This window comes from Budorcas taxicolor, chromosome 18, assembly GCF_023091745.1.
Source record: "Budorcas taxicolor isolate Tak-1 chromosome 18, Takin1.1, whole genome shotgun sequence".
NCBI lineage: Eukaryota > Metazoa > Chordata > Mammalia > Artiodactyla > Bovidae > Budorcas > Budorcas taxicolor.
The window spans coordinates 16,095,198-16,119,480 of NC_068927.1; the positions used below are offsets into that span (position 1 = coordinate 16,095,198).

The 24,283-nt window shown below is 59.5% G+C and overlaps 1 protein-coding gene across 7 annotated transcripts in view; it reads right to left on the reverse strand.

Annotated features, from left to right (window-relative positions):
• Nucleotides 1–1,227: 1,227 nt before the first annotated feature.
• ANKRD11 (ankyrin repeat domain containing 11) overlaps nt 1,228–24,283 on the reverse strand; it is a 117,474-nt gene continuing 94,418 nt past the window's right edge. For 3 of the 7 annotated variants that reach the window (XM_052656655.1, XM_052656656.1, XM_052656657.1), the window contains 11 exons: nt 24,080–24,218; nt 18,037–18,133; nt 17,441–17,611; nt 17,143–17,346; nt 16,534–16,676; nt 14,094–14,241; nt 7,403–13,800; nt 5,618–5,716; nt 5,384–5,527; nt 4,065–4,157; nt 1,228–2,194 (listed from right to left, as the gene is read on the reverse strand). In XM_052656655.1, coding sequence (XP_052512615.1) covers nt 2,009–2,194; nt 4,065–4,157; nt 5,384–5,527; nt 5,618–5,716; nt 7,403–13,800; nt 14,094–14,241; nt 16,534–16,676; nt 17,143–17,346; nt 17,441–17,611; nt 18,037–18,133; nt 24,080–24,106 — 7,710 coding nt within the window. In that variant the 5' untranslated portion in view covers nt 24,107–24,218 and the 3' untranslated portion in view covers nt 1,228–2,008. Of the gene's footprint in view, nt 2,195–3,728; nt 3,889–4,064; nt 4,158–5,383; nt 5,528–5,617; nt 5,717–7,402; nt 13,801–14,093; nt 14,242–16,533; nt 16,677–17,142; nt 17,347–17,440; nt 17,612–18,036; nt 18,134–24,079; nt 24,219–24,283 lie in introns of all 7 variants that reach the window. The other 4 variants (XM_052656651.1, XM_052656652.1, XM_052656653.1 and 1 more) reach the window with 2 other exon arrangements.

A 24,283-nucleotide genomic window follows, 5' to 3' on the forward strand; every position in this document is an offset into this window, starting at 1 on the left:
CACCAGCAGTGTAGGAGGATCCCACTTTCTGCACATCCTCACCAGCACCTGCTGTTTTCTGTTTTGTTATTGTGTTGTTAGCAGCCATCCTGATGGGTGTAACGGGTATCTCATTGTGGTTCTCATTTGCTTTTCCCCAGGGATTAGTCATGTTGAGCATTTGTTCATGTGTTTGACCATTTGTTCATCTTCTTTGAAGAAAGGATTGTTCAAGTCTTTTGCCCATTTTTTAATAGAATTTTTTATGGTTGAGTTTTACGGCTTTTCTACATATTCTGAAATTTAATTCCTTTTTGTCTTCTGGGTCCCACTCGTGCACAGGCATGCCGATGACAGCATCCATGACATTTGTCTTTCGTGGCTGGGAGTCACGTCATTGTGGTTCAGACATGCCAAACGTGGGGCGCACTTCTGCACAGGCTCGTTGGTGCAGAAGCAGCACCTTCAGCAGGTGGGACCGACACCAGGTGTGGGCTCCACCAGGTGCAGGATCTCCATAGGGGTGGCCTAACGGTGCTGAGGCCAGGATGGACCAGGTGAACACGTGTGGCCTAATTCCTGATGTTGAGAAAGGTGCTGGGTGATGAGGGGGAACACAAAGTTGGGGGGCTGGTGAGAGCTTAGGCCAGGGAGCCCACAAAGAGGAAATTGAATGGTGTTGTGTCTGCAGCTCCCACCCCTACCAGGTATAGAAAAGCACGGGAGTGGGGGTCAAGGTGCCCAGGGTTATCCCCAAAGGCCAGGCTGGCCCCAGCTCAGCCCTGCGGCCTACACCCGTCGCCTTCCACCTTGGGCCAGCCATTGGACAGACACCCCTGGCCTGAGAGGAGCACAGACCCCAAGACGTAATTACGAGATCAGAGTATGTGGTTTCAGGCGGGACCCGCGTCCTAGGTGGGTGCCCTGCATGGCAGGGTCCCATGGGGAGCTGGGAGACCAGGGATCCATGTTTGCACCGCCCAGGCCACCAGCCGTCCCATGGCTCACGCCTCGCCTATCTCCTCCTGCTCTGATGGGCCCTGGGGACACAGCCGCTGGGTGACCCCTACTCTCACAGCCATCTAGTTGTGAGCAGAGGACAGCCACTCAGGTCCCAGTAAGGGCAGGAAAGGAGGTGCAAGTATAATTTGTTTCAAAAGGAAAAAGGTTGAAGGCATTGGGGTTTCGAGGGAGGGACCCCTCCCCTCACAGCCACATCTGCCCTCCTGAGAGGGGTTGTGTACAAAGAGCATGTAATTAATTTATTTATTTCTTTACACATAACTGAAGTGATGTTACAGTACATAAGTTATTTACAACTGTGCAGTAATGTGTTGCAAAATAAATTATCTAGAAGGCAGCAAAAGTACATTGTGAACGTGTATAAAACTGTACAGCGTTTACGGGTACACTTTTTATATGATTATTGGCTCTGTAGTGTTTCAAGTTATGTTCTCAGAAAGAGAAACAAAATGCCCAAGATTAAAGGAAAAAATATACAAACCACGTGGATTTGACTCCATTAAAAACACAACTGAGTGTCCTGCCTCCGTGTCCCTGTGAGGCGGGCGGGCGGGCGGGCGGCGCAGCCAGGCCCTCACCCGGCCCAGCGTCCTGGCCCCGGTCTGAGGCCCGAGCCATCGGCAGCTTCGTGGTGACAGGACAGCAGCTGGCCCGGTGCTCTCCCCGCCCTCTGACCAGAGACCGCTGTTGCTGAGGGGTAGACGCCTTAGTTTTATTCTCTTGAGTTGATCAAAAATGGAACCAGGAATTTAAAGACTGTTCTCCATCCTGCAGCTCCTGAGATGCCTGCGTAGCCGCCAGAGAAGAGCCCGAGGCCACCGCGCCTGTGCCTGTGCCCCCGGCTCTGCGTCCTCCCGCAGGGGCTGGTGGGAAGGAGGCGCACCAGGGACCCAGTGCGGTTTCTCCCTAGGCGTCCCCACTGGGGACATGGTCTCCTCCCGCCGCCTGGACTCGGCAGCAGACGTCAGGGGGGCTCGCCTGTGTCCTGTGCAGCTGTCCCTGTGCATCAGGCCGGCAGGAGCACAAAGTCGTCGTTGACGTCGACCATGGGCACGTAGAAGGACGGCACCTCGTTCACGCACAGTGACTTGTGCCCGGCGGGGTCCAGCTCCTGGACTTTCAGCTGCCACTCCATCCTCTGCACGGCGTTGAGAGCCGCCGCCTCGTGCTGCTGCCGCATCAGGAGACACGTCTGCACGGGAAATGTGGCAGGTGAGGAGGGAGGAGAGACCCTGCTGCCCACTCCCCCTGCCGCGGCACTTCTGTGAGGTCGGGGCAGGGGACCCTTTTAAGCTCTGGCCTTGGGACGGCCTCTCGCATCTGGGTCTCATCCTGCCCAGTGAGTGGCCTTGCTGAGCACACAGGCGTCTGTCCATTCCTGCTTTATGCCCCTACGCCTGGGGGTTTCGCCTCTAGTCAGAACTTGTAACAGTTTTGCTTTTCTGTTTTCACTTTACAATTACTTTATTTATGGCTGGTGAGATTGGCTTCATTCGCATTCTCAGCATTAGAAATAGGTACCAAGGCAAACAGACTGGAGTCTGTGCTGTGTGTTTCATGTTAAGAATGCAGAATGTTGGAATGAGGACAGTACCTGGGTTACCCAGACGGGTCATAACCCGAGGCAGCAGTGTGGGCTTGCGGGGGGGAGGAGGTGTGAGGGAGTGGGGGTGCGGGGCACGTTTTGGGAACACATGGGAGATAGCAGCATGGCGGGTGGGAGCACAAACTCGGGTTAACAGACTTAACGATGTGACAGTGATTGCGCAGGAAGCTCATCTTATTTTCTTAGATGAGCACACAAGCGTTCAGGGCAGGGTATCACAATCTCTAAAGTGCTTTAAAATAATTCAGTTTAAAAACCTATTTCAGAAATAAGCCCTGTGTGCACCAGCAGGCCAGGCGTCCTCAGCACGCACAGTCACTCATGACCCTCAGAGTCCCGCTGCTCTTACTTAATTTAAGGTACTACGTAGGGTCTCCATCTCTGGGTGCTCCCGAGCCTGAGCTACTCCTGGGCTTCTGAACTGCTGTACAGTCCGAGTTTTCAGTGACTGAAATGAAACTGTTAGGCTGAAACCCCATGACACCCAACAGGCATGCCTGTTTACCCAGAAAACTGCCCTGAAGGTGCGGGACCTGAGGAGGGAGGCCTGTCTCCTAGCGGGACCTCGTCCATCCTGTGGTCCCAAGCGAGCAGCCACGCGCAAGGAGCCCATTCCACGGGGGTGTGGCCATCCCGTGCCCCTGCTCTCTATACCTCACCAGTTTCTTTTTCTATTACTTTTTAAGTTCTTGGCACATTAAGGAAATTTAGACTCAGCGTGGTCTTTTTAATGTACCAAGACTCATTTTACTTTGGTCAAAAAGTATCTCCCTAAAGGAAAGTTTTCCAGGCAGCTCCCTTCAGGCAGGCTGGTGGTGGGAGGACTGACCATGGGACCTCCATACCTTGGAGCTTGTCAGAAACGTGGCCTCAGCCAAGCCTGAAGGCCCTGTAAGCTGTTGCCTCTCTCCTCTGGACCCCTGGCCACCCCCTTGGGTATGGTGCTGGGGGCGGTCACCGAGGTAAGGTGGGGGTGAGGCTGGCAGCCCAGCGTGGAACCTGGGTCTCGCCTCCATCAACTCCACACTCAGCAGGCCCTGCCTCATGGGCCCTACTCTGTAGCAGGCGCGTCACTGCCGGTGTGTGTTCACGCGCCTACAGAGGAGGATGTGCTTCTTACTTGCTAAGCTCTCTATCTCCCCCCTGTCCTCTGCCTGCTGCACTGGTCAGCACATCCAGGGCAGGGCTGCTGGTGGATGCTGTGACCTTTGAGGAGGGTCAAGGTGGGGTCCCACAGAGGTCTGACCGCCAGCTGGTGACAGGAGCTGCTCCCCGCACACCTGGACAGGAGGGAAGACACTCTAAGAGGCAACATGGGGGCGGGGAGGCCTCGCTCGCTTGCTGCCAGCTGGGCTCAGAGCCAGTGTGAAGCTGCCTCCTCCACACGCAGCCCCACAGCAGCCGCCCCCACCCGGAGAGCCCGGCCCGCCACTGCCGCTCAGGGAGGGAGGCTCACCTTCATGCGGTCGTACTTGTCGTCCACGTCCTGCAACCAGGATATAAACTGGCGGGCGTTGAACCTGTCCCGCACTGACTTGTTCTCATCACCCTGCAGGGAGAGCCAAGTGCATGGGAGCATCAGGGAGGGGCAGCTTCCTGGCAGTCAAGACCGCCCCCCTCACTTGGGGTGCAGCTTCTGGAACCCCACCCTGTGTCCCCACATCAAGGACCAACTAGCAGGACACACACCCCCACCCTCCTTATGGGCCCAGGCAGCTGCCCCCCAACACTGTCCAGAGTGGAGCCGCCCTGCGGGTGACTCTGGACACCCCCTCAGGGTGAGCCCACGATGGCATCTGTCCAGTTTCTTCTTTGTGAAAACTGCAAGTGGTTTTTTTCTTTAAAAAGGACATCTGGGAGGCCTGAGGTGGCTGAGGGCCCCTGCAGTGGACAGTGGTTTAGGAGTGGACCAGGTTTCCCACCGGCTCCTGCTGGTTAGCTGGCGGGGCCTCTCCCCAGAGCCGCAGGCAGCCACCTGCCTGAGGAGCCCTGGCCCAAGACCTCCCGTCTCTGGACCTTCAAGAGGAAGCCCAACAACACCCTTTCAAGGTCAGCAGATCCTGTTTTCTTTTAGATGCAAAAAGCAAAACTTCTATCGATAAATGCTTTTTGTTTTGTGAAAAATATGTCATGGCTAGCACATCACCTGAGGAAAGTTTTAAAGCTTTTGTATCCTTAAAGATTATAGGTAAGTGAATGGAAAATCTTTAACCACTGTTGCATCACATGTGGCCAGTCTCCACATGATCTGCCCAGTGGGTAGGGGATGGAAGCCTGTTGGGGAACTTGGTGCCGAGGCCTGAACAGGGACAGAGGCAGAAGGCAGGCCCGGAAGGACACAGTCTGGGCTGTTTTCAGAGTTGTAGAGGCTGATGAGAGTAGGTCAGGGTGCACACAAGTCAGCTTGCTTTTTGCACGTGAGATCTCTGACATGTCCATGCATGGGGTAGGGGCCCTGAGGGGCACAGGCTCCACCTACTGGGACAGAGGCAGGCTGGACCCTTGGAGTGGACATGCAGGGCCACTCTAGAGGACCGACGAGGCAGACTGTGTGTTCTGACAGGTGGTGCCCTGGGCCCTGCCCCAGACTGGCAAGTCACTGGTAACGGGCCCCTGGGCCCGCCTGCCGTCAGTGGCAGCACCGCGTCCCCAGGGCGACAGTCTCTCAGGGTCCTCTGCTCAGGAAGCCCCAGAGCAGCAGCTCTGGCTGCTCGTGTCCGAAATTCATGTGAGCTTCAGAGGAAATGGTCAGCACACGCCCAGCCCACGCCCCACCTGGCTCTCCAGCGGCATGTTGTACACCTCTGAGTCCAGCAGCATGGTGCAGGCGCTGAACGGCACCGCCTGGTTCGCGATGGTCCTCGCTGCCCGGCAGTGGACCCGCAGTATCTCCTGCTCGCAAGAGACGATCAGCTTCTCCTGCGGGAGAGGGGTCGGGTGAGCTGCGCAGGCGGGGCGGGGCGGGGCGGGGCGGGGCGGGGCGGGGCGGGGCGGGGCGCGCGCACTCACCCGCTCGATGCTGTGCTGCAGGCGGAGCTTCCCCCGCACGGCCTCCTGCTGCTTGAACAGCTCCTTCAGGGGCTCCGCCAGCGAGGGTGGGGGCGCGATCTGTGGCCACAGAAGAGAAGGGCTCACTGGGGGCTGAGTGCTGCCCCAGCCCACGCGCCACGGTCCCATGATGCCAAGCAGGAGCCCGCGGCAGCTGGACGCATCCCCGGGAGCAGGTGAGTGAGCCCCCCTGCCCCAAGGGAGCTGCAGGCACCTGTGAAGAGGGCGGGGGGAGGCGGCAGGGGAAGCCAAGAACTGGGTGTCTGCAGCGCTGCCCTGGTGCGGTCAGGAGCAGGGGACTGGCAGGGTCCCGTTTACCACAGGCTTCACGCGCTCCGAGCAACGTGAGGCGCACTGGGACACAGCTGCCGAGAAGCGACACAAACAGGACAGTGGGCCTGCCCGTCTTCCCAAGGTGGAGGACTTGCCCGGCCGCTTTGGCAACTTTTGAAGAGACACCGCCAGGCCAGAGAAGCCCATGGATGCCGGCAGCCACCCCAAAGGGAAGAGCCAGTGCTTCTGAGTCACACAGGAAACGTTTGGCCTTGACCCTGGGCTGGAGGGGGCAGGAGGGAGGAAGAGCTCCCAGCCACAGACCATCTGAAGGGCTGCACTTGAGGCCCGCACTTGAAGTATGTGCTGTCTTCCAATCTTTTGGTTTAAAATTAGCTCAAAACTTGGAAAGGGAAACCCCAGCTGGGTCTCTTCAGCTGCCTGCCTGCCCCCTCAGGGCCCAGGGCACCTGGCAGATGTCCCCGTCAGGGTCTCGGCCCTGAGAACCCCTCCTCCTGCTCCGGAGGGCGGAAGCCCAGGCCCACCTGCGGGGCAGCCTGCCGTGACCCCAAGCCCTGCACCCCAGATAGGGTTGAGCCTGGCACACGCGCAGGCTGCTGTCAGTGAACTCGGGTGGCAGGCACCCTCGGCTGTTGCCTGTTTTCTGGTTCCAAGTGTTCTACAGACAATCGGCAGAAAATCCCTCTCCCTGAACAGAGATCCCAGGACAGGTTCCTGAACCTAGTGCCTCAAGGCCCCGACTGTCTGGGGACAGGCCACACACATGGGACACAGCCCGCCCTGAGCCTGATGGACAGAACAAGAGGAAAGCTAGGTTTTCTGCAGAGAAGGGGATGGTGTCAAAAAGCGAGGCGAGGTAATGCTCATGTGTGAACAGGTGGCGCTTGGGGAGCATCACAAAGCTGAAGTGGCCAGGCTCTGGCTGCGGATGGAGAGAAGTGGCCCAGGTGGGCTCTCACGGCCATGAACCCCGTGCCTCTTCCCAGGTGGGGGGTGGGGGGCAGCCAAACATGGAGGACACGCTTCCCCAGAGGTCCATGTGGCAGGACCTGCCCACGGCCCAGATGCAAGTATGAGGATGGGACCAGAGGTATGCGCGGCGGGGCCTGGATGGTCACAGCTGCACGAATGTGGGGAGCAGACGGCTGACAGGCAGGGTGGGGCCTGTGTCTGGTAGGCCTGCTGGGTGGGGGCCTGCTTCAAGGAGGCATGAGCAGCGCCCTCTGGCCCCTGGGGAAGAGGGTCTAGGGCCGGGTTCTGTAAAGCCTCATGCTGTGGGAAGGGGTGCAGAGGGGGCTGGGTGTGCCTGAGGTGGGTGGGCCGGGGTCCAAGCGCAAGGTGACCAGGCGGCTGCAGGGAGGGAGGTGACACTGGGCAGTGTCATGGGCAGACGGCGAGTGGCAGAGGCCAGTGCGGAGGGGGCTGCTCCCCGCCTCTGGGGCGGGCACTCACCACAGGGATGTGCAGCTTGCTGAGTGGCTTGCCATCCAGGAGGTAGGAGCCGGTGTAGGTGACGTACTCGGCGTAGCACTGCGGCGCCTGCGGGCTGATGTAGCACAGGATTTTGCGCTTCTCCTCAATCTTCTTCCGGATCTGCAGATACTCGAAGTATGGGTTGGACCTGTCGCTGTGGTAAGGCTCAATGGCGTCCAGCTTGATGGCGTCCACGATGGCGGCCAGCGTCTGCTGGATCACCTCGCGTGTTTGCCGCGTGGATGTGTGCATCTGCTGGGCCAGCTGCTGGCTGGAGCGCTGGAATCGGCGTTTGCGTGGGTGCTGGGCCTGGGGGTCGTCGTCCTCAGAGCCGCGACCCTTGGCCCTGGGGGTGGGCGTGGGCGTGGGCGTGGGCTCCTTTTCAGTGGGTGGTGAGCTCTGCTTGTGCTGGTTAGCCAGCATCTGGGCACGGGTCCTGGTCATGCGCTGAGGGATCTCCTCTACTTTGGGTGCCTTCGGGGCCTCAGCCATCGGTTTAGGTTCTGGTTCGGTGGATTCAGGCTGGACGCTGTCCGGGGTCCCCTCGGGCCCGGCACTGTCCTGAGGGCTGGCCCCATCTGCCATGTGGGCCTGAGCCGAGCCATCCACAGGGGCATCAAGGGTGCTGTGGGGCGAGGCCGAGGGATCTTGGCCCTCGGGCTCCTCATCTCCACTCCCTGGTGGACGCTGCTCTGAGAGGGCTGGTGTGAGCCCTGAGCCAGGGTGGGAGTCCTCAGGGGCTCTCCCCTCTGGCCCGGACCCTCCCTCTGCCGTGGCCTCAGGCAGCGCTGCTGGCTTTGGCTCCTCTGGGGGCTCCGGCACGGCTTCGGTGGGGAGCCGGGTGGCTGCCTGATCAGGAGGCGACACCAGCTGTTGGTCAGCAGCTGCCCCAGCAGCCTCCCCACTGCCTGGGAGCACAGGGGCCCCCAAGGGGGTGTTCTCTGGAGGAACGAGAGGACTCTCTTCCACAGGCTCTGCTTCCACGTCGGGAACATCCTTGGTCTGGAGAGGGAGCTCTGGCAGTGAGAAAGGCCCCAGGTCGAGGTCGTCCTCGGCAGCGGGGAAGGCACCGGACCAGGGCACCGGCTCCACCGGGCCGAGTGCCGACAGGTTGTGACCACCTTCCAGGAAATTATTCTCCAGGGGCCCCAGTGCCTCCACCTGAGCCACGGCTGTCACACACGCAGGCTCTGGGGGCGCATCAGGAGGCGCATCAGGAAGGGACTTGCAGTTACTGAAGAAGGACTCCAGCCGGGAGGGAGGGGCGAACGGGGCCGACTCCTCAGAAGCAGAGACGGTGGCTGGGACTGTTCCCTCGGCCTTGTCCTTAGCTTCCAGTCCCGGCTCGGGGACCGGCAGAGGGTATGAGACGGGGGATGCCGGGTAAGGGGGCTCGGGATGGAGTGACTCGGCAGGGCAGAACTGTTTCGGGGACTCTGGGAACCTCTGTGGGGACTTCAGGAGGAGGTCCGACCCCACAGGCCAGCTGGCCGTGTCACCAGGAGTGCCCCCAATAAGGGCGGGGGGCAGGCCCTGCTCTGCAGCAGCAGGGTGCGCCCATTCGACTGGTTCCTCCGTGATGACCGTGCTGAAGGGGCCCTCGTCCAGGGGCTCCAGGAAGCTGGGCTCCGGGGGAATGATGGCTGCAGTGGCCTGCTGGTCCTCCGTGGCATCCAGGGGGATGCCAAGGTCAGGGGGGAGGGCCCCCTCCATGGACGGGGCCAAAAGCTCATCTCTGTGTGAAGCGGGGGACTTGGCTTGTAAACCAGCAAAGGCGCCCTCTGGGGAGGGGGTGAGGTTGACTGTGGCCGCAGGCGGGCAGTGCAAGGCGTCGACTTTGGGGGAGGGCATGCCATAGTCCGGGGAGTAATACCCTGGAGACAGGCAGGCGAACTTCTCCGCGGGTGCTGGAGGGCCAGGGGCCTTGTCCTCGGGGTGCTGTCCTGGTGAACTGTAGCTGGGAGCAGCGGGGACACTCTGCTGTCTGAACAGCTTGTCCCCGAGGCCAAACTCCTCCTCGGGGGTCCTCCTGACGTCCACGGAGACCGAGCGGTAAAGGTTTGTGCACAGTGGCCTCGTTGATGTCTGGCCTGGGGTCTCTGAAATCCCACTTGTGGCCACAGAGAACCTGTCAAAGAAAGAGGGTGAGCAGGCGCTGGCAGAGGTGCTGGACATCGGCTGGGGGTCCGTGCAGTCGAACATGAGGTCGGGGTAGTCATCAGCGCTGCAAGACGGGGTCCGGGGCGTGTGCATGGCCTCCTCGTAGCTGGGGCAGGACACCACCGAGGCGGGGGTGGGGACCCCAGTGGGCCGGCCATGGTCAGGCCTGGGGGACGCAGGCAAGACCTCTTTCATGTGGGGTCCTGCCAGCCAGTCCCGGGGGTCCACTCCTAGTCCCGGGTGGGGCTTGTTCTCAGTGGCGGGGGCAGGAGGAACGGACTCCTTTGGTTTTCTGTCCTTTGGGGTGAGGTCGGGCCCAGGTGGCTTCTTGGGCGGGCCATCCAGACTCTTCTTGCGTGCGTCCTCTGCGGGCCGCGCCTTCTCCTTGAGCTTGGGGTCCCCGGAGCGGTGCCGCAGCTTCTCCATCTGCCTCATCCTCTCCTTGTGCCGCTTGTGCCGCTCCTCAATCTCTAGGTCCTTCTGGGACAGCATCCGCTCGAAGCTGGTCATCATCAGGTCCCCGTCGCCCAGAAGCTTCTCCCGGGGCCGCACGTCTTTCTTGCCCGGGTCTCTGGCCGGGAGCAGCTTGTCATTTCCGTTGCTGAGCTTCGCAGGGTCTCCCTTCTCCTTCTCGGGATTCTCCTTGGTCTTCTCCTTCAGCCTGGCCTCGCCGAGCTTCCCACCCTCGTCCTTGGCCTTGTCTCGGAAGGCGCTGGGGGCGGTGTCCCTGGCCGGGGGCTTGGGCTCCTCACGATGGTGCCGGTGCCGCTCCTTGTCCTCTCGCCACCGCTCGCGGTGCTTCTCCCGCCGCCGCTTCTCCTTCAGGAGGTTGAGGGCGCTGGAGCCGAAAGGCCGCAGCTCCTTCTCCACCTTCTTAGGAGGCTCTCGTTCAGGATCATTTTTCTCCTTCTTTTCAGCAGAAAACAGCTCGAGGGCTTTGTCCAGCTCATCCTCTGCGTCAGCCTTGGAGCCGCAGGAGGCACCGTAAGCGTCGCTGTCCAGGAGCTCCTTCTCGTACTGGCCGGCGTCCTTCCGGCCGCCGGCGTCCTTGCAGTCGTCGCTCTTGTCCTTCTTCTCGAGCTTGTCCTTCCTGCCCCGCTCTCGATCGTGGCTCTTCTTGGAGGAGGACGAGGCGTGCCGGTGCCGCTCCCTCTCCCGCACCCGCTCCTCTGGGGGCTCCGGGAAGGACACGTCCAGGAGGGCGCTGAGGCTGGGGTCCTGGCCGCGGTCGGGGAAGCCGTCGGAGGACGCCTCGCTGGCCTTGTCGTGGGAGTCCTCGCGGAAGTCCTGCAGGGCCGCCTCCTCCAGCCGCTCCAGCAGGCTCCTCTCTGCCTCAGCGCCCTTGCTGGCCCTCCTCTCGCGGCCCTGCTCACGGTCCGGCCTCTCCCGGTGCCTGGCCTTGGCCTTATCCTCCGCAGGGGGCCTCTTCTCCCCCTTCTCAGGTAGCTTCTGCTTGCTCCTCTTGTCCTGCACGGCGTCCACAGACGTGCGGTCCCTCCTGTCCCTCTTCTCCTTGTGCTTCTCAAAGGTCTTCTCCCTCCTGTCCTTCCCCCCGTCCGCGGCCCCCTTCTCCTTCTTCTTCTCCCTCATCTCTTTGTCCTTCTGCTTCTCAGCATGGGCTTGCCTGTCGGCTGAGTGCTTCCGGTGCCGGTCAGGGGGGTGCACCTCCCGCCCGTCCTCTCTCTCGGGGGGGCCATCCCCCCGCCCTTCACTCGCCTCCCCGACTTTGAATCCGCTCGCTGTGTAGTCATCTTTTTCATCTTCACTTTCATCTGTGAAGATATCTGCAATATACCAGCTTTTCTCTTTGCCCTTTTTCTCGTCTTTTTTTTCAGAGAAGTCCTCGGAGAGGATTCCAGGGAAGGCCTTCTCCCGTTTGTCTCTGCCTTGGTCAAGGGATGCCTTCCTCTCCTTGTCTTTGCTGTGCACGTCTTTATGCTTTTCCTTGGCATCCTTTTTCTCTTTAAAACACTTATCAAACTCTCTGTCCCTCGGACATTTCTCAAGGATGAGTTTTTCACTTTTGTCCTTGTCGCTGGACTTCTCCTTGTGCTTCTCCAGCTTCAGCTTCTCCCTCTTCTCCTTCTCTCTCCCCGGGTGGTGCCTCTCCCAGGGCTCCAGGCTCTTCCCAAAGTCACAGCCATACTCCTTCAGGTCCTCCCTGTGCACCTCCTCGGGCTTCACGCGCCCGTCTCTCCGCTCCTTAGCAGCCTCAGGGGGCTCCTTCCGGTCCCGGCTGCCCTCTGTGGACTCGCGCCGCCGTTTGTCCTTCTCGCAGAGGAAACTGGGGACGGCCCTGTGCCTGTCGGCCACGTGCTCTCGCCGCCGCTCCAGGCCATCCCTGTCCTTTTTCCGAGAGAAAAAGTCCCTGTCCCCGCGCTTCTCCCGGGCCTTGCTCTCCCGCCTCTTCTCCTTGCTGTCCTCCTTCACCGTCTCCAGGATCAGCCTGGCCACAGAGTCGCTCTTCATGTCCCTGTAGTCTGTCACTGGGGAGTCCCAGCTGTCTTCCCCTTTGAAATCGAAGGAGGAATCTGACAGATCCGAGAACCAGCGATCCTGCTGGTCGTCAGAGAGACTGAACTTGGTGTCTTCGTTTTCCAGAAACTGACTTTTGTTACAGTACTCGTCAAAAGCAGAGTCCTCCCGATACCCTTTTTCTTTTCTGAGTTTTTCTTTATCCTCCTTGAAGATCTTCTCCTTCTCTTTGGGAATTTTTTCATCCTTAAAGTCATTCTTTTTCTCTAACTTTGAGGGCCTGTCTTTGGACTTCTTCTTTCTTTCCTCTTTGTAGAGCCGCAGCTTCTCCTCTTTAGGAGACTTTTCCTTCAGCAGCCTCTCCTTCTCGGCCTTGTTTGAACGGTCCTTCTCCTCCCGGAAGGCCCTGCCCCCGTCCTTGTTCAGGTCCCTGATTCTCTTCAGCGACTTCTCCTCTCTGGAGACCTTGATCATCTCGTCCTTAAAGAGCCAGTCTTTTTCTTCTGACTTCATCTTGCTGAGCTTCTCCTCTTTCTTGCAGTGGTCTCTCTCATGCTTCAGGCCCTTCAGCTTGTTCTCAGCGGGCACGTCGTCCAGGAGGATGGCCTTGTCCGCCCTCTGCTTCGAGTCCTCGTACTCGTAGGTAAAGCTCTTCAGCTTCAGTTCCTGGCTGACAGAGCACAACCCCTTCTCCTTGCTTTTGTGTTTATGTTTAGTCTTGTGTTTCTTGATGACTTTGCCCTCCTTGTCCAGCTTGGGGATGGCACCATCCCCGCTCGGGTGGAAGGAGTTCTTCCTGTCGGGTAGCGTGCCCTGCAGGCCAGCCCTCTTTTTGTGCTCCTGTCTCTTCCTGACTGGTTTCAGTGACTCCACGCTGGAGCCTTCAGAGGAGCCATCAGACTCACTGCTCAGTCTTGTCCTGGTGGAGTCTGATAAGGAGCTGACCTCGGACCAGGCAGGAGAGGAAATGGTTTTCCAATTGTCTGTCCGCCAATGCTTGGCGTGTGGGTCTGCATGGCCGGTATTATGCTTCTGGGCGGTGGAGCTGCCGTGGGATGAGGTGGAGGAGGCGGACAGGGAGCTGAACAGGGCGGGGTCCTTCAGCACCAGTGGGGACTCCTTGAGGCAGCCTGGGCTGCCCACCGAGTCCCCGCCATCCTCACCACTTTCCGAGGACTCGCTCTCAGACTCGGACGAGCAGAACGTGTCGCCCCTCTTCCCAAACCGCACTTCTTTGCCCTTTATTTCTTTCTTTCGCTTCTTTTTCACTTTATTTCTTTCCTTCTGCTGCTTGCAGTTCGAAGGCTCCCGGGTCTTGTTGCCGGGCAGCATGGTGTGGGCTGAGAGTCTCAGCTTCTCCCCCGCCCCCACGGCGACGCCGACGTCCTCCTCGTCAGACGTGTCCGACAGGATGCGATGAGACGCCTTCTTTGGTGCAATCGTGCTGTTTTTCGTGTAGCTTTTCACTTCCATTTTGGGTATAGAAATAAAACTATTTGACTTGGCTTCTCTTCTGTAGTCCTTTTTCAGTAAGTGTTTGTCGTCCACTGGGGGGGTTCTGTCCTGCTCGTCATCCTCGTCAAACTCATACTCGTCCTTGACCGGGGTCACGGTTTTCTGCGGCTCTGGATTCTTGGCCTTGTGCTTTAGGCCCTTCTCAAACTCTGAGTCTGTGTTATTGCCATCAACTGAGCTGGAAGGTGCGAACGACGGGGCGTCTTCCTCCTCCTCCTCGGAGCTCTCTGCAGGAACAGGGAGAAAGGAGTCAGGAGCTGTTCAGGCAGGGGCAGTGGCAGACAAGCCCAGAACTTGAATAACTGGACTGAGGCTGGCCCTGGGCCGAGTGGCCAGATAGGGGTCTCCACAGACAAGGGGCTGGAGGCCTTGCACCAGAGCCCCCATCCAGGGTCCGGTGCTCTCAGTCCGGAAGCTCCCATCAGCACCGGGCATCCAAGCAGGCTGCCTGAAGTGAAACCACCTGCCCTGCCCCTCGGCCCACCCCCTGCCTTCCCCGCTCCCCGCCCCCAGCACTGACCAGCTGAGCTCTCCTCGCTAGACGTGTAGGTACCCTTGCCCAGAAGCAGGTTCACCATGGTCGGGGAGCTGGCCACCTTCAGCGGTGTCTCGCCCTTCCTGTTGCTCTGCTGAGGGTTCCCTCCATACCGGAGCAGCAGCTTCACCACCTATGTAGCAGCAAGAGGCACGTCAGGGACGTGAGGACCGTGGAGCAGCCACACCAGCGCCTGCTCACAGGGTCTGAGCGCGACCAGGCTGAGGGCTACAGGCTGTGCGTGCTGCCCACTGGGCCTCTCCCCGCCACAGACCCATCACACAGGTTCCTAGTATTTGGTTCAAAGTTTTGTATTGGGTAAGGGTCGGGTGGGGGGGCCTGTTAGAGTAGGGAAAACAAAGACCAAGCTTCCACAAGCAGGTGTATTTCATGTTTTTTATTTTAAAAGTCAGACTGCCTGTTCTAGTCTGTGCCCAGGACCACTGAACTCAAGGGCAGGCAGACCTCGATTTGTCATACTGTGTAGAGATGAAGGCCTGTGATGCACCCAGCAAGTCTATCGACACCATTTCCCTGAGGCCATTTGCTTCCTTGGTGTCTCTGTGTTACGTTTTGGTGATTGTCACGATATTTCAAACCGTCATGGACGTGAGTCTGAGTGAACTCCGGGAGTTGGTGATGGACAGGGAGGCCTGGCATGCTGCGATTCATGGGGTCGCAAAGAGTCGGACACGACTGAGCGACTGAACTGAATTGAACCAGCAAAAAGATCATGACTAGCTGGAGATGCAGATGACAGTTACAGTTTTAGTAATAATGTATTTTTCTCCTTTCTTTCAGGCCCTGCCACGCCTCATTTGGGATCTTCGTTCCCTGACTACAGGTGGAACTCGTGCCTCCTGCCAAGGAGGCATGGAGTCCTAAGCACTTGACCCCCAGGCAAGTCTTGGAATAACATATTTTTTAAGTGGGGTGTAGTTAATGTTTTACACTCTCTTTTGATGTGGTCCATTTTTAAAGTCTTTATTGAATTTGTTAAGATTTGCTTCTGTTTCTGTTTTTCTAGGCTGTGAGGCATGTGGAATCTTCATTCCCTGACCAGGGACTGATGTGGTGTCCCCTGCACTGAAAAGCGAAGTCCTGACCACAAGCAAGGCCCCTAGTTGATGCGTCTGTCTTGACCAACAAGTGCAGGTTGCTCAGAGACACTACTACTGCACGCCCAACAGCGAGCAGACAGTGTTCAGGTGCATCAGGAAACCACTGCTCCATCGCAATCCTCAGTCCACTCTGGTGGCCTCCCTTCGATGGCTGGCAGACGGGACAGGGGAGAGCAGTAACGGCATCTCCACTGCGGAAGCTCCCCTGCCCTGGGGACAACCACCGTGCACAACCCTGGGGCCAGAGGCTGGGCTCCAGGGCCTTGCCCTTGCTGTCTGTCAGCTGGGGGCCAGCCACCCCAGCCACTGAAGGCCACCATGCTCCCAGCGCTATGGGCCCTCCCTCTAGGACTAGCGATGCAGGCCAGTCCCCTTCACATGGAGAAAGGGTCTCTGCTGTCCACACCCTTGTCCACCTGTACAGTCCAGGGTCATTTCCCATCTCCTGGTCTTCCAGCTCCCCTCTGCAGAGGCCCCCCCGTCCTGAGGCCCCATGTCCACAGGCCTTTGACCACTCTCTAACAACAAGTTTAAAGATGAGCTTACAAATGCAGGCCTCATTTCATGTATACCTGCCCACTGCCCCGGGGATATTTTTAGCAAATCCTAGATATTTCATGAATTTTTCAGCCTATTTCTCTAAAAGGGCTCTTAAGAAAGAAAAACAAAACCCCTCTCATCTTCCCTAAAATGTTACCTAATTTCTGACGTCAGCACTCAGGTGTCCACAGAAGCTTTGGCATCTCGAGCCCAGAGCCCTTCCCAACCTCTCCCGGCACCCATGTGTCATTGTCCTGGTGTGCCCATCCCCCTGGCCAAGCTGCTGGTTCCCTGGCACCTGCCAGCAGGGCCACCACCAAAGACCAGATGTCACACGCCATCACGCTTGCCTGCCGCCTCTATAGACAGGGACCTTTTCAAGACATCGTGGTGTGGAAGTGGCCAGACCCTCACCTACACATGTCTCCAGTGCTGGGCCGGCACCCCAGGGGCTCATAGCTCCTGGCTGGTCTCACGGGTCACCCCGTGTGGCTGCACCCGTCCAAGGTGCCTGGTCTGACAGCACAGTGTTGAGGACACAGCTCCCGTTCTGGGGCTGGCCACTCAACCTTCTAATATCCAACCATACCTGTGTGGCCAGAGCAGGACCCTGACACACAAGCCATGGCAGGTGTGCAGAAAGCTGGGCCGAGCTGGGGTCGGGGGTGGTTAAAGACTCACTTCCTGGTCACCCTGCCACCAGGAAGGAGAGAGACCAGGAAGTTGCAGCAGGCCCACCCAGAGGTCTGCGGGGAGGCACCCACCTTGTAGTGCCCGTTGTTGGCAGCATCGTGCAAGGGTGTGTCATCATCCAGGCCCTTGGTGTTCACCTCTGCGCCCGCAGCCAGCAGCTGCTTCGCGACATCATAGTAGCCCCGGTTACAGGCCTCATGCAGTGCCGTCCAGCCTGGAAACAGACACTCAGCACGTATGTGACTTAACCCTCAAGGCCACTTCCACCTCGGGTGGCACCGGAAACTTTAAGGACGGGTGCCCAGCCTGGGTGTTCTTTCCTGGGGCACCTCTGGGTTGCCCATGACCGCTAGCGGTTCACCCTATAGCTAGGAAGCTGTGAAGGGTCCAGACAGGTGAGCAGTATCATCACACAGGAAAACAGAGCAGGCCGTGGGTTTGGACAGGCCTCTGTGCAGCAAGCCACCCCAGGGACTGGTCCCAGGGTTTTGGAAAAATTCAAAGTAGCACCTCTTAAAATATCAGTATTCCTAAATCAGGTTTGGGTCAGACATGTGGGGATCATGCTCAGCACGTATTCCAGCGTCCCAGGCCTCCTGAGGAGGTAGCTCTGGGCACACAGGAGAAGGAAGAGGGTGCTGTGTCAGAGTCTGCCCTGGTCCCACCCTCCGAGCGCTCACCCGCAAAGTCCTTGACGTTGACGTCTGCCCCCTCGCTGATAAGCTCCTTGATGCGCCGGGCATCCCCCCGGATGGCTGCCCGGTGCAGGCGGGTCTCCCCACGCTCGTTCCTCTTGTTCACTTTATCTTTGGTTTTTGAGGCAGAGTTGGGCGTCCCCTTCTGACACACTGTTGACTGAGAGGGGTGCTTTGGTGTCATGTCCACTGCAGGCCAAGGAGAGGATGGCAGAGGTTAGCAGGCGGAATCTGCCACCGTCCAAGGGAGGGCCGCCCCCAGCCCTGGACCTCCTGGGCTCACCTGGGCTGTTGGCGGATTCCTCGGCCGTCATCTGCATGAGCAGAGCCACCTGCTGGCGCTCAGAGAGAGGGTAGCCTGCACGGATCCCAGACAGCCCCATGCCGAAGAGCAGCCCGGCCTTGCGGGTGACGGGCTCCTTCCTGATCCGCTTCCGCTCAGGACCCTGCTTCTCTGTGAGGCGTGGGGGAGAGAGGGGACACTTCATGCCACGGGGCCCTCGACCCCGGAGCCTCACCTGGCCGCGCGGGAAGGGAAGGGGCAGCTGGCGGCACACAGGCCACCCGGCATCACCTCTTCCGGCAGTAACCGTGCTGGGAACACGATTCCAACACCTCGTCACCAGCCACTGAAGCCAAGCCTGGCCCCCACCGACCATCCACTGCTCCAGGTGCCTCCCCAGACCGTTCCCTGCACGCCAGGCGGCGGGACGGCCGACCCGAGTCCCCGCTCACACAGGACGGGCCTCGGTCTAGCAACTGCTCGCGCCTGTGGTCCAGGGCCTCCGCCCCACCCGCCTCCAGAACAGTTCAGATGTAAAATGCAAACACAGTTTAGAGACCCATGGAGAGGTCAAGGCTGACTGGGCGGTACTGTACCTTTCTTCTTGCTTCTAGGAGCCTCCATCTCATGCCATGGCGCTTCGAGGAGCGAACCAGCCTTGCAGTACCACGGCGTGGACTGAGCTGGAGGCATCTAAAGGCATCAACACAGAGCACTAACAAGATACGGGGCCAGCCCGGCGCCCCTCAGCCTCCTCACGACAAGCACTGCGCTCCTCGGGCCCCTCACACACACCCTGGTGGCCGCAGACAGCCACAGTGCCCGTGTCTTTCACGGGGCAGGGGTGATGGAGAGAAAAGCACTCCAACTCCTGGGATCAGGAGCCCAAAAAAAAGCTCATGGGAACTGGGGATCCACCAAGTCTCAGATCCCTCCCCTGCGTCCCTGTGTGTTCCGGGGGAGCCCCTGTGTGGTGTGTCCTAGGTCATGGGGTGCAGACCACCGGGTCGCCACTGGGGGCCATGCTTGAGAGGTTCTCCCTGCACCCCTGGGCTAGGTCAGACCCCAGAGAGAGGCAACATCGCCACTCCCAAAACCACATACCTTTACCGCTCACCACCTCAGGCCCTGCAAGTATATCACTTTCCATGTTCTTAAGAGTTTTCACTCCTACTTCCTTAAACTGCTTGTTTATAAAAACTACAGCTGTGACTTGCTGACAGTGCTCATCAGTGTCTTATGTGATCACTCCCCAGGCTACCCCACCAACTACTGATTTTTAACTAACCCACAAGGCAGAGGCCCAAGAAAGGAAATTCAGAAAAGATGCTCCTTATCGTTGACCAAGAGCCCTGCTTCCCCATAAGCTGTGAAGGCAGCGAGGAGGGGGCGGCGCAGGGGACCCAGCCTTGCACCGGGCAGAGCTGGCAGAGTAGGGACCTGGTGGCTCCAAGGAGTCCTGAGAAATGAAGCCATGGTGGACGACAGTCAAGCCACAGGGCCCGGCCCAGAAGCTACGCCACAACTGAGCAGTCACACGCATCTGTCTGGGCACAGCCTCACAATGTGGAAAGGCGGCCCTGGGTGTCAGAACCCGAGCCCCGAAGGGCCTCAGACAATCGAGGTGTGTGGCCTCCCAAGGGGTGCTGCCAAGGGACAATACAGACACGAATTCCCCAGAGACAAGAACAGACGCACAGCCTCCCACCAGGCTGCCCTGCCAAGTCCGCGAGGTCACCCTGGAAGCACACAGACCAGCACCACTCCTCTTCTGCTGCACAGAGGTCTTTGGGACAGAGGCCGTGCCCATGACTGTAAGACACCAGAGGAACCTGGCAGAAGGGCCACAGCTGACTCTGTCTTCAAGTGGCTGTGCGGGAAGTGACACCCAGGGCCAGGGGTGCGCCTCGAGGGCTCCACCTGCACAGCTGTTAGTGGCAGCTGAGAAGCACCTGCTGCCCAGACACTGACCCCAGTTGCAGGGCAGGGCCCTGGGGACCCAGGCCTGTAGTCTCAGGAAGAACGAAGGCCACCCACAGGTAGACCAAGCACATGGCAGGCAGGACCCCACCCTAGGGGATGGGAGAGCTGGAGGGCTGAGGCACCCCAGCAGGAGTCCTCAGGTGCCGGGTGTGAGGAGGTGGAGGTTTCCCAAGGCTTAACACAAAGGAACCCCTAAATGTAATCCCATCTCCTGAGATGCTGGCTTCTCCACACTGAAGTGCAGTTTTTTTCTACAGGCGCAGCGGGTGCCAGTATCTAGAGGAGCCCACGTCTGGCTGGGCTGCGAGTCCCGGATGGAGTGGGCACCCTCGGAAGCTTGGCCACAGAGGAGTGGAGGCTGGGGTGCTGGCGCCATAGGAGGGCCCGCCTGCCTGACCGCCGTGTCCTGTCAGCACATGCCCACCCCAGAAAGACCTGCAAAGCCTCCTTCCTGCCCTGTGCGACGACCACAAGGACACGGCAGAGGAAGTGTCCCAGGCAGTGGCCACTCCCCTGGGTGTTCTGCTACGGTTTTGTTTCTTACATCCACCCAGAAGCAAAACAGAACCTACAGAAGCCCAGACGGCAGGTGCCAAGTTAAGAGACATGGATACTGACAGGTGCGTGTGAGCAGCAAGGGCAGGCCAGGGGGTGATGTGTGGGGGCTGGAGGCGCCGTGCCCTGCTTCTATGGAGACATGCCTCTTCCCAGGCTGATGAGGGGGTGGTCTCATGAGCTGAATGTCCCCTCGCCACTAGGAAAGCGCGACTATGTGACCTGGCACCCTGAGTCTCAAGCTTGGTCATCTTGCTGGTCCTCTGTGAAGTCGGTGCAGATTTATCATCTCTTCCTGGGACGTGGTCACCCAGCCGCAGCTGCAAGGATTCCAGCAGCCCTCAGGCCTTCGCTGGTGTCCCAAGAGGCCTCTGGAAGATGGCTCTGTTCCCCCCACAACTGCCCAGCTGGGGCTGTGGAGAGAGCAGCCCTGAGCACCTCTGTTTCATAACTTGGCATGCAGAGTTGTGCTCCCTGACCCCAGCAGAACTGACAGCAAGGACGCAGAGTTTCGAGAAGACCTTGTGAAACCAGGGCCACCTCTGGCTTTCGGGCAAGCTTGCAGATGCCTCCGCCTCCACATCCCCCGGTTCTACCTGACACTCTGAGTGGGCCGTTCTCACACCTGCACAGCCACTAGGCGACCGTGTGCTCTTCCAGAGCCAGGCTGGATGCCCCAGCTCCCTGCTGCGCCTCAGCAAGGGTGCCAGCACCGGGAGGGCGCACCCCCTGCTGCCTGTGTGGCTTCCCAGTGCGGGAGCCCCGTCCTCTCCGGGACGCCATCTGATCTCAAGCCGGCTTCCCCGTGCAGCCCCTCCCGCTGCTGCCACCTGGGGGTCTGTCCTCGCTTCCACCTCTCCAGACAGAGTGGACGACAGCTGTTTCCAGCAGAGGCCATCCCGCAGGGGCAGGATGGCACGAGCCTGGGAGATCACACGGACCCTGAGCGAAGGACGGCGTCCTCCGGCCCAAGGTATCATACAGCAGGCAGGCTGTCCTCAGCCTGTCACTGCCACCAGAAGCCTGTGTCTGGGGCACAGGGTGAGTCCCCATCATCACACAGTCCTAGGCTTCCCAGCAGAAGAGCCTCTCTGGAGACTGGTTTGGCACAACAGTGGGGAATTGATGACCCTCTCAGATGTCACCACCACCTACACTCTGCCCTGAAGGGTGGGTGGGCATCCACAGTCCCCACGAAGTCACAGGGCTCAGTCAGAGCAGGCAGGAGGTGGGGTCAGTGCCAGGACCTGCCATCCAAGAGAGTGTCCTATCTCTTGGTCTCAGAAGCACACGGTCCACCATGCAGGACAGAGTCACAGACAGGCTCCTGACCAAGCAGCCAGCCTGGGCACCGTCCACACGTGACAGGGTGCCCCTGTTACGCTCCAGCCCTCTGGTGCCCTGGGCTACCACAGGCCTGTCATTCAGGCTGCAGTGAGGACCTGCTTCCTTCCGGTTTCCTGGTGTCTCCTTTTGTTTAAAGCAAATCACCATCACTGACCAGCGAAAAGGAGACCTGTGTGGCCTTCAGTACGTCCTTGACCTGAGGGGGCACGTGGGGGGCAGTCTTTCTCCTCCCTATTCCTGACTAAGGCTTCTTCAGCGCCTGGCGAGGGCGACAGAGCATGATCAGGAGGCCAGGGTCTGTGAGGTAAGGCCAGCATGAATGGACCAACAGCAGGGCTTCCCAACCACCGACCCCAGCTTTCACTCCAGCAACACCTGCAAATTGAACCAGGACTCCAGCAACACACGGACGGGCCACCCACTCTGCTGGTCCAGCCCATCTGGAGGCCTCCAAGCACCCCTCGGGCCCCCATCCCCAAACTCTGGCGACCAGTAGGCAGAGCAGCCACCTGACCCAGACCAAGTGGGCCCAGCCACACCCTCCAGACTCAGCCCGAGATGGAGCTGGCCAGTACCCCACACCAGTCCTGCTCTCACTGGGGTCCTGAGGACTCCAGGGTCATGGCATGGGTGGCTCTCAGAGCGTTACTCTGCTTTGGTCCGTGCCCAGCAGGTGGCCAAGCGCCTGTGTGGTCACACAAGTGGCCTCCAGCACTCAGCAGGGCATGTTCTCAGAACTTCAGAGCCCAGCACATCCCCCCAGAGCAGGCCCTGCCCCTCAGGGAAGCCACGTGCAGCCACCTATGTCCCCAGGTGGAGGGAGTGAGACCGTCGTGAGACTAAGCAGGAAGGCTGCTGTGTGGTGGTCAGGTAGGTGTGTGTAGAGTTAAGCTCTGGAGAAAAAAAAAAAAAAACAGAATAATCTGAAGCAGGTCCCAGTCCCACCAAGACTGGCACTGGGCAACAGCAGCGGGCAGGAGGATGCCCCTTCCACACTGTCCTGGGTGCATGTTCTCAGCAGGCCAGCCCCCGGGGCAGGGGGCGGGGGTCTGGGGCACAGCTGAGGAGATGCCACTGGTAGCTTGGAACCAGGCTGCATCTCCCAGCAGAGGGCGCTGGAGGGACGCAGGCACGCAAGAGGGAGCCCCGGCTGCAGCGGGCAGGGATGGGGATGACTGCAGCCCCTGGCCTCTCGGGGAGGACATAATCCTGCCCAGATGGCTGCTCACCAGGAAAGGCAGACAGGGATCAGTGACCAGGGCTGCAGGTGAGGTGCTCAGTACTGACTCGAAGGACATGACACTCCCTGTTACTGGAGTCTGGTTTGCCCCATGAACAAACCAAACAGGTAACAGAGCTGCGCGGTGGGCCCCTAGGGGTCACAGGCGGCTCATACCCTGCTGTTGAAGGGTTACTGGCCCAGTAGGACCCGTCCCCAAATGGGCGATGATGACCAGGAAGAGGGTGAGTGCTCTGTGCTGGGCCTCTGCAGTCACCCCACAGGACTCATGCTGAGGTGCTCCCAGCCCCCGGCCGCCCCCTCCTGGGGCAGCAGTCTTCCTGTGAGTGACAGGAAGGCCTTGCAGGAGAACACTGAACTGCAGATGCCCAGCATCCAAGAAGACTGAAACCAAACAGCAACACTGCACCCTGCACAGACCAGGACTGGCCAAGGCGCTCAAGCCTAAGTACGTGTCCGGGCCAGCCTGTGTCCTCTGCACCAGGCCTGACCCAGAGGGTTCCTGGGAGGATGCCGACAACTCTTCTTGTGAAGGACCTCATGGAGGCTGGACCATCTTCCCAGTAACCCAGTCGTACCCCAGCTGGCACCACCAACTCCACCACCCTGCACCACCCGCTTGCAGCGCATGAGCCCATGTGCTTACTCAGGGCTGGGAGCCCAGGGGTCACACGCTGGTGGGGGGGGGGGGGGGTGGCGCCTGTGCAGGAGCTTGAGGAGGAAAGAGACTCCTTTCAGGCTTCTCCCTTTGCCACTTCTCCCAACTTTCTCCCATCTGTCTCATTTCTGTGCCTGTACTTGTCCTGTGAACTGACGCAAATTCTCACACAGCAGGGCCTGCACCCCACCTCATCCTCCGCTCCTTCCCCCATGGCTGCATCCTGGGGGAAGCAGGACCCCCTCGTGGCGCCATGGATTCGCCCATGCTTGCCCCTGGCTCAGGGGCCTGCCCTCAGATGATCGGCAGGCTGGGAAGGCTCCAGCCCCAGGGCCAAGAGGAGGGGAGTGAGCTGACCAGCAGGGGGGCCAGGTTCTTGCCTGGACCCAGCTCGTCCCTGTGCAGCTCAAGACGGAACGGCCCTGGAAGCACGGGCACCACGCGGCGGTCTCCGGTCCTCCTGCACGCGCTCCACCGCACGTGAGGGAAGACGGCACTCGCTTCTGCCCGTTTCACAGTACCCTTTGGCTTTTACTTCAAACAACTGGGTTAATTTATGTGCGTCGGCAGCCCTGAGGGGAACCCATTTATCCTCCCATGTAAAGCTCTCCGGAGGCTGAACAGAGTGCAGGTGCCTGGAAGTTCAGAGGAAGAGGAGCTGGTGGTCACACACACACGGTGGACAACACGGAAAGCCCCTGGGCCGGGGCGATTCTCTGCAGGAAACCTTCCCTATCGGCTCCCAGTCACCCTGCCATCAGTAAAGAGTCTCGCCCAGCACCCCTCCCAGGCCTTCAAGAAGGAGCCCCTGGAGTCAGCGCAGAGCCCAGGCTGTGAGGGTGGGCGAGAGTGGTACCTGTGTCCGAGTCCTTCTGCTCTCCATTGGCCCCCACGGTGAAGGGCAGCTTCCTCTTGGGTGCGCGCTCTCTCACCTCCTTCCCACCATCACTGCGGTCCAGCTTTGGGGTCTTGGTTAGAGAAACTTTATCTTTGTCCTGGAAAAGAAAGTAACACCTTCAGACAGCGTCCCCAAATTAAAGCTTCAATGTCCTCACATCTA